The following is a 9,228-nucleotide window of genomic DNA, read 5'->3' on the forward strand; positions in this document are numbered from 1 at the left end:
CACGCAGATTTAAGTTACTGTTGTAACTTAAATCTGCGTGTACAAAACCGCTTGGAGCTCCAGTGGAATTTTGATTTCACAACGAGAATTCTCGGTCTAGCCGTTGATGTGCCGACGGAATAGGCATCAGCACCAACCTCTGATCAAGGTAAACAAAATCTGACTCAGTGTCCGGCATGTTTGAAAGTTTGTAGTGCTGCGAGGGAGAACGTGCACACGCTAAGGGGCGAGTTGAGCAGAGCTGCGCTATCTGAATGGTCTGAACACAGAAGAGCAAGTGGCTTTGATAAAATGGCCCATTATTTGACATAATACCGGTATTACGATATTGTCTCAACTACATATCGTTTTCAAAAATATATCGGTCGTAGTCGTAATACCGATTTATCGCCCAGCCCTAAGCCGAACGTCATGATATGTACCGTTTTATAGGCAACAAAGACACTGTCAAGCTTAGATTTCATGAGAATGGGAGCCTCTAATAGCTAGATAGGAGCAAATGAGTAAAAGAGAGCTGGGTTGAAGTAAGCACTGAAGTGGAAGTCATGAGTAGAGGGGAAATGAGCATTTTTAGGGGCTGTTGTCTAGGCTAACATTGCTTGAGTATTTTTTAGACTAGCCTAATGTTACATGTCATGTCTGTGTTATGTTTTTGGGTGAAATCATGATTGTACAAATGGTAAGTGGCATCAAAGTAGAACCTGATACAGAGTTTATATGAATCCTTCCCTTTAGAAGCTTATTTGTCACTTCTCAGCATACAACATTTTCAAGCTGCTCACAATTCACATTACCAATGGGCTAAACGAGACTGAAAACTTTCTACTCAGAACTCTAGGACCCTTATCTAAATAAAAGTTTTACTCACACCAATCTGGAGTACAACTTATTTTATTTATTAATTCAAGTGTCCAGTTTCCCCTTAAATGTTGCATGCAGCTATATTTATATATTTTAATCTCTCTACTTCCAGGTTGCAATGCGTGCCTTAGGGTTTGAACCAAAGAAAGAGGAGATTAAGAAGATGATAGCAGACATTGACAAAGAAGGCTCTGGGACCATTGATTTCAATGATTTTCTTTGCATGATGACCAAAAAAATGGTATGTTATTCAAGATCTACATATAAGACTGGGAGGGGCGGTAGTAAAATTACACCTCAGAACAGAGGGCATAATATAGCAGGGCTCTAAGAGTGCGCACATGCGACAACATTTTTTAAGGGTGCGACTCAATTTTTTCTTGGGTCGCACTGGTGCACCTAACTTCATGCGTGAGCGCCTAGACTTTCCTTGCATCAGCTGTCTCTCCACGAACTAAGCGTTTGTTCTCCTTTGACTAGTGTTGCCCGATTCACTGTAGTAGCCAATAATGTAATAACGGGCAATAATGTTATAAAAGCCAATATTGTTATCATTTAATAATGTAATCAAGCCAATTATGTAATAACTTGCCTGAACCAATAACATAATAACTTTTTGCCAATAATGTAATAAGTAATTACATTATTGGCTGGTTATTGCGTTATTGGCTATTTTCATAAACGGACATTTCACCCTTTCAATTTTCAGAAATATTCCCACAAGGTGTTTGGGTGCTCTGAAAATGAGAACCAAAATGATTTTTCAGACTTGTGAGGTCTGCTGTTCAGACCCAGAAGGATTTTTTTTTCTGTTCATTGCTTTTGGTGAGAGTGTTTCTACTTATCTCAATAAGGAACATAAATCAAGAGCCTAATGTTGAGTGCAAATATGTCTTCTAAAGGCCTAAACAGAGCCCAGCCAAAAACTCCATATGACCATGCAGGATCATCCAGACCAAACGTGACGATTTTGCTATATACTATTTATCCTATTTATGTACCAGCATGCAAAATTTGAGCCTCCTACATGGTTTAGTTCTTGCGCTATGGCTTGTGAAATTTGACAAAAGAAGAGGCCGAACAAAATTGACACCCCCCTCCCCCCGTAAAACTGACTGTATCTTGGAAAGTTTCGATCTTACATAAAAGTAATTTTACAGTGTGTCTCCTGGGTAACATAGGTACACCTGGTAATTCTTTCAGAATTTTTTGAGACCTAAGTGCGTGGGCCCTGGTTGAATTGACGTGGAATGACCCGACAAGTATAATAGTTTAAAATCAATATGAAGCATTGAAATTGCGAAATATTTTTAACTATTATCAATTATGTAGATCATAAAATATTATAAATTATTAACACAATATATAAAGTTTATGAATTCCAAAATATGAAATAGAAACATATGACATAAGTCGTCATTTTCCGTCTGTGTGTGGAGGGTCGAGCAGAGTCTAGGATCGCCACTGATCTGAATGATCACAGAATATTCAATATTATTAATGGCGTCAAGGTGGTGGGGGCCCCAAAATCAAATCAATACTATCATTCCTGGTCTATGGTCTGACAACAGCTCAGACACCGAGTGAATATGGAGAACAATAAAATGGTGACCTTGAAATTTTGGCGTCAAAGGCGGCAGGATGTTCGGTTCACCTAAATAAAAAAGTTAAGTGCACCAGTGCAAAAAGTTAGTCTGGAGCCCTGTACAGTATATTTTACTGTTGCACTACAACAAACTAAGCCTGTATACATACTGCTTCATGTTTTAAATCTTTTGTCAGAGTGAAAAAGACTCGAAAGAGGAAATTTTGAAGGCTTTTAGACTTTTTGATGACGATGGCACTGGAAAGATTTCTTTTAAAAACCTCAAAAGAGTTGCTAAGGAACTTGGAGAGAATTTAACCGACGAGGAATTACAGGTGAGTGTACCCTTGACTTCAGCAAAAACACTGTTTTGAATGACACATTTTAAAGCTGCAGTAGGCAAGTCTGACAGATTGAGGGGCCAAAAGTTTGAATGTTTACAACTCTCATGCCCCTCCCCCACTACCACCGAGCACTCCCTCATCGAGTTTGTGCCCGTCAGTGTGCACCAGACTGTGATTGACAGTCAGATCTCACACAGCCCTGCTCTGATTGGACCAGAAGAACCGGGAGCTGTGGAATTTTGCAAAACAAATAACAGGCTCTAGCTGGAGGTAGAAGTGCGGGGTTTTTTTCTAAAACCGGCTGATTTATGTTGTTCTGTCGGAGCATAGTGTCGGTTTCAGTGAATATGATCAAAACAATCTTGCCAACTGCAGCTTTAAGAGGCTGTGATTAATTCATAATGCCTTGTTTCTTTGTTGGAAAGGAAATGATTGATGAGGCTGACCGAGATGGAGATGGAGAAATTAATGAGCAGGAATTCCTTAGGATAATGAAGAAAACAAGTCTGTACTGATCTTTGAATTTGTATGTTTTGTTTTTCTCCTCTTGTGACCTTTAGTGTTATTTATTTTTGTAATATGAGGAAATTTGTGACACTTGGTGATGGTTTTCTCTCTGAGGTTTAATAATTTTGTATGACATTAAAATAAAAAAGGAATATTTGTAAACCATTATATATATCTTACATTCTTTTTTTTCTTGGATTAAAGTGTAATGTACAATTTACACATATAGAGATATCAATGGCAAAGTAGTTTACAAGGTACACATATAATATAAAATGGAAAGTAGTTTACAATGTACACATATAAAGATATAAAAGCCAAAGTAGATTACAATGTGCACATATATAGAGATAAGAGGCAAAGTAGCAGTAACATTTGCATATTTTATTAGGCAAAGTGTAATACAAAAAGCATATTTCTGCTGAATCTGGTAGAAATGTATGGGGATATCTATAAAGGGGAAAAAAAGTCCCATTTACCTGTAGTGTGATAATAGTGTCATCTGTTGTGGTCATTTTCAGGACTTTCGTCCTGGGTAGAGATTTTGGCACATCCCACGTTGTTCAATGGGGTCATATTAGTCTATAACAGTTGAGATATTCTCCGCTAAATGAAGTGCATACAAATCTTATCCAGGACCTCTACTAAAAAGAACTAACCAATATAACAAATAAAAAATAATAATTAGATAAAGACTAATGCTTGTGAGGGAACTCTGCCAGCTCAAATGTTCTCAGAGTTAATTACAATAGATGCTGTGTAATCTAGAAAGGGTGTCCAAGTTCTATGGAAGGTGCAGGGCTTAATTTGAACCTGAACACGCCGGAACATGTTCTGGCACCTCCGACGTTGGATCCGGAACCTTTTTTTATTGGATCCGTCAATTAAGTCAATATAAAAAATAAATCGCCTAAACGAAAAATAAATAAATTACTGTTTGTGTAGTGTTCAATGTTGATATCTTTCTTATTAGTATTTAGAAATGGGGGCAAGACCAAACAGGATGCAACAAGCTAATCGAGGATTTGAAAGTGCTTTATCCACAATATTGGTCACAGGAGGGTGACGCGCTGTTCGGGGAGAGAGAAGTTGAGACGCTCTGCCAGCAGTTTTGCATCGATAGCCCGCGGAATGTCATCAGGTGTGTGTGTGTGTGTGTGCGCGTGAGTTTGTGTCTCCCGCTCCCTCTCTGTGTCATATTAGGTGTCAGTTCCGATGTGTTTTGATTGGGGGGAGGTGTTCAGATAGGTCAGATGTGTCTATCAGAAATTACTTATCATTCCACGCTGTATCTAGTTGATTATTGATTACTGGGCGGTCATCATTGCAATATATAGCATACTATAGCCTATATGTTTTTATTTCAGCCTATGCGTAGAGTGTGTGGATAATTGTTTTTTTTTTTGTTTTTTTTTACATTTTACACCCATGCAGTGCAGTGTGTTGCAAGTTCTGAAGTTAATAAACAATAAACATTGCCCTGGTGTACACACCGCATTGTTTAGTTTTGTTTAGTCAGAGCTATGTACGCAGGTTTTTTTGTTGTTGGTCCGTAACCTCAAATCCCCGTTTTGAGTTTCTGGATCCACCCCCCCTTTGCGCTCCGGCACCTCCCACTTTACAAATTAAGCACTGGGAAGGTGTTTAGGGAGCCTCTTAAGGAGAAACGCATTTTCTCCAGTTTCACACTTTGTAATATCTCCCATATCCATCCATTATGAGTGGGTGGAGATACATGCTTCCATTTTAAAAGGATAAGACGTCTTGCCAATCAAGTTGTAAAAGCCACCACACGTTGAACCAGAGCAGGTGTTTCAGGCCTGGAGGGAATACCAAATATCGCGGTCAAGGGATTGGGGTCTATAACTGAGTTAAGGGCACTCCCAAGGGTTTGGAAAATCTCTGACCAAAATTCTGTTATTCTCGGGCAAGACCAAAGCATATGCACCAGATCGGCTGGTGACCCCTTGCACCCATTACAAGTATCACTATCAGGGTATATCCTAGCTACAGTGGGCATTGCTTCAAATTGGCTGGCTTCACGCGTGATTCGCACGTGACCTCATGCGGGATCACGCAACTTTAATTTGTATTTATCCAGTGATGCTGCAACAACCCAAACAACCGCCAGATGGCTCTTGTTAGCAGGGTGTCTTGTAAAAAGAAATGGAGCCTGGAAAACCCTACACAGACTTCACTACGGACTTTAGCAGACTGGTTTAGAAATAATTTAATAGCCAGAAATATGCCTGCCCTGCCCTAATAAAGACATATTTGGTTAACTGCGAGTGAATTCCGTTTGCAGCCGTAGAAGAAATGTATATGCCCTGGCTGTCAGTAGACGGAGGAGGAGCTGCATCTAAGCAATTTAAAATGGCTCAAAACCACTTTGTATTAAGTTTTAATGACTCAAAAATGAAATTTTTAGAATCAGAAAATGAACACATCAGGTTCATTAAAAAGTATTTTCTATGTGTCAGGAAAGGCTTCAGAGGGTGGGTTACAGTTAACACGATAGTACCCAAATTCCAATAGCCACAGAATGGACTTCGTTTGGTAGGCTACTTCAGCAGATTTTGTTAGTTTATTTGGAGCTCCTTAAAATAGGCCAATTGTTTTTCATAAGGGTTATAGGTTTTCAGAACAGACAAGTCACATACAAACCACTGGGGCAGGTAAGAGCTAGTATACCCCAAATATACAATCAGATACGGTGGAATTTGTATAGGCCCTGACGGTTAAAAATAAGAAAGTATATCGGACAGATCATGTAATGTGCAGTAGCCTATAAGGATAAATCACGCTGATTTGAAGTGGCCTATAATAACTATCAGTGAACCGCAGTCTCCCTGCAGCTGGCGCAGCGCTTCACTAGCGCACCACACACAAAAGCACAGACTCAAGATAACTGCACAAACAAAGCATTTACTCTAATGAACTGTCACTGCTTTTCGGTCCCCGGAAAAAAAGCCACTCAACTCTTTCACCAGCCACTATAGATACGGTATAAAATGTGATGTGATATGATTAGTCAACAGAACAGCATTCATATGCCATAGTGTCATAGTGGTGTGGCTCCTTTAAGACAATCATTGGCATGAGTTCTGGAGCTGTCTAACTTGATCTACAGTAACTGTTAGAGGAGTTCGGTCTCATACCAAACTACTGAGGTGCCTGAGCCCGGGGAAGGCCTGGCTGACGCGCTAGATGTTAGAGCTACTCTCACTTGATTGCCCTGTGCTAAACAAACGCATAAGACAACGGTTGATGCTGATAATCCAAAGTGGTCCATTTATTCCATCAGTAGCAATACAACGGCTATGCCAAGAAGCGTCAAAAAACCCTTTGCCCTTCCGGGTCAGACACCTGCCAACAACATAGTATTTGCTACCTTTATACCCTAGACATGCGCCACCCAGTGTTAAACAAAGGAACAACAATCTGAACACAGCATTTGGCTCTTACACACCGGCCCCTAATTGTTGATGGCCAGCAGACACAACAATTCAAACAAACGAAACAAAAGGAACCAAAATGTTGCAATACCATGAGATAAACAAGATGATACCTTCACAGTTATACCCCATACACTAAACAAAGTTTGGTCACAGGTCTTTTAATGACATTAGATTTTGTCTGTAACTTCACAGAACGGACTAGGCCCCGTTTACCAGGAAAAACCTCAAGTACTCTGGCGAGTGGCCAAGAACCACAAGGAGCAGATGCATCCATGATGACCACAATATCTCCAGCCTTCAAACTCCTCTTCTTGTCGTTCCACTTTTGCCTCTCTTGAAGTAGAGGCAGGTACTCCCTCACCCATCTCTTCCAAAATAAGTCTGAGAGATATTGCACCTGTCTCCACCTCCTTCTCACATAGAGGTCATGAGGCTCGAACAATCCAGGTGCTAGGGCTGGCTTCCCTTTAAGCAGAAGTAGATGGTTAGGTGTAAGTGACTCCAAATCATTTGGATCGTCTGACAGCTTGGTAAGTGGCCTGTCATTCAAGATGGCTTCTGTTTCACAGAACACGGTTTGTAAACAATCATCATCTAGCGTCTGCTGACGTAGGACAGAACTAAGGACTCTTCTTATGATGCGGATCATCCTCTCCCACACACCGCCATGATAGGAACCGGCTGGTGGGTTAAAACTCCAACGAATTCCAGCTTGCGAGAGGACTCCTTCAATCTGCTGATGGTTCAGTGCAGCAAGAGCTTCCTTCAGTTCTCTGCTCGCCCCAACAAAGTTCGTACCGTTGTCCGAAACCAGGTGAGTCACTTGCCCTCTTCTGCTTATAAAGCGCCGCAGAGCATTGATACAGGCATCCGTCTCCAAAGATGCTGCAACTTCAAGATGGACAGCTCTGCTGGCAAAACAGGTAAGTATAACTCCGTACCGCTTACAAGTTCCTCTTCCTTTCCTCACTTCCAAGGGACCAAAAAAGTCCACTCCCGTGTTGGTAAAAGGGGGTAGATCTGGCTGAATTCTCATCTCTGGAAGATCAGCCATTTTTTGCTCAAGAAGACGTCCATTGTAGCGCCTACAGAAGCTGCACTCCGTAATAATTTTTCGGACAGCCGCGTTTGCCCTGGTAATCCAGAAGCGCTTCCTTGCTGATGACAATGTGTGCGCACGTCCAGCATGGCCCAGACTCTGATGAACATATCTGAGGATGAGCGTTGAGACATGCTGCTCCTTGGAGAGGATAATAGGATGTTTGACTTCCTCAGGCATCGCTCCCCTACTCAGCCTCCCTCCAACCCTCAATAGTCCATCAACCAGGACAGGGTCCAGCCTGTATATTGGACTCTGACGACTCACCGCTGCCTTCTTAGAGGACAATGCTGCAATCTCCTCCTTGAATTGCTTCTGCTGGCAATATCTAATTACTGCAGCCTCTGCTTCTGACAGGTCGTCTACAGTCAGAGTTTTACTCCTAGGCATCACAATAAACCTTTGCCCATCAATCTGCCTTGAACTGGATCGACTGGTTTCGACTGACTGGTTTACCACAGGCCCCTTCAGTTGTTTTCTCCAGTGAGCCCTTTCCAACAACACTGCCTTCAAACGGAGAAACCAAGCAGCTGTCCTCTTAAGCTTCCTCCAGTCAGAAAAGTAATGAACGAGCTGGTCAGTGGGCTTGTCTAAGTCACACACATTGATGGCATTTATGGTGGCCTCTCTTCTCACCTCTTGGTCATCAGAATTCAATGAAGCATCCAGGGCAGTATTTGGCCAGTCCTCCTCCTGTTTCCATAGAAATGTAGGACCTTTCCACCACCTACTGGTCTGTAGAAAGTTACAAAGTAGAAAGTAACAACCGTCAACCCCCTCGATGAGTCATCAGCTGGATTGTCCTTGGAGCAGACATGCCTCCATTGCCAGGGTTCTGATGCATCTCGGATGGTTGAAATTCTATTAGCCACGAATGTGTGAAACCGTCTATCTTCATTCTTGATGTATTTTATAACTGAAGTACTATCTGTCCAAAAGACAGAATCTTCTAACCTGAATTTTAGTTCCACCTTTAGCATCGAGTCTACACGTACAGCAAGGACTGCTGCGGTCAACTCTGATCGTGGGATAGTTATGGCCTTCAGTGGAGTCACCCTAGCCTTGCCGAGCAGCAAGGAGACTTGGGTGTGACGTTGTTGGTTCAACATTCTCAAGTATGTGACTGTCCCATATCCAGCTTCACTGGCGTCAGCAAAGTGATGTAGCTGGGCCTGTACAACCTCCCCGAAGTCCACTGGCTTGACACATCTTGGTACCTCAAATGCATTGAGTTGGTCCAGGTCTTCCAACCATGCTTTCCACTGGCTTAAGATGTCAGGTGGCAAGGCATCATCCCATCCACATCCTCTTCTGCATAGTTCTTGCTGCATCACCTTTGCAGGCAGTGTCACTGGTGCCAGAAAGCCTAGGGGA

The 9,228-nt window shown here is 41.9% G+C and overlaps 1 protein-coding gene across 1 annotated transcript in view; it reads left to right on the forward strand.

Moving 5' to 3' along the window:
- Window positions 1–3,465, forward strand: part of cetn4 (centrin 4) — a 28,452-nt gene extending 24,987 nt beyond the window's left edge. Inside the window, exons 3-5 of the mRNA XM_048231840.1 lie at window positions 974–1,102; window positions 2,644–2,781; window positions 3,216–3,465. Of these exons, the coding sequence (XP_048087797.1) occupies window positions 974–1,102; window positions 2,644–2,781; window positions 3,216–3,305 (357 nt within the window). The 3' untranslated portion in view covers window positions 3,306–3,465. The remainder of the gene's footprint in view (window positions 1–973; window positions 1,103–2,643; window positions 2,782–3,215) is intronic.
- Window positions 3,466–9,228: the final 5,763 nt, after the last annotated feature.

Source organism: Alosa alosa, chromosome 21, assembly GCF_017589495.1.
Source record: "Alosa alosa isolate M-15738 ecotype Scorff River chromosome 21, AALO_Geno_1.1, whole genome shotgun sequence".
NCBI classification, from domain to species: Eukaryota; Metazoa; Chordata; class Actinopteri; order Clupeiformes; family Clupeidae; genus Alosa; species Alosa alosa.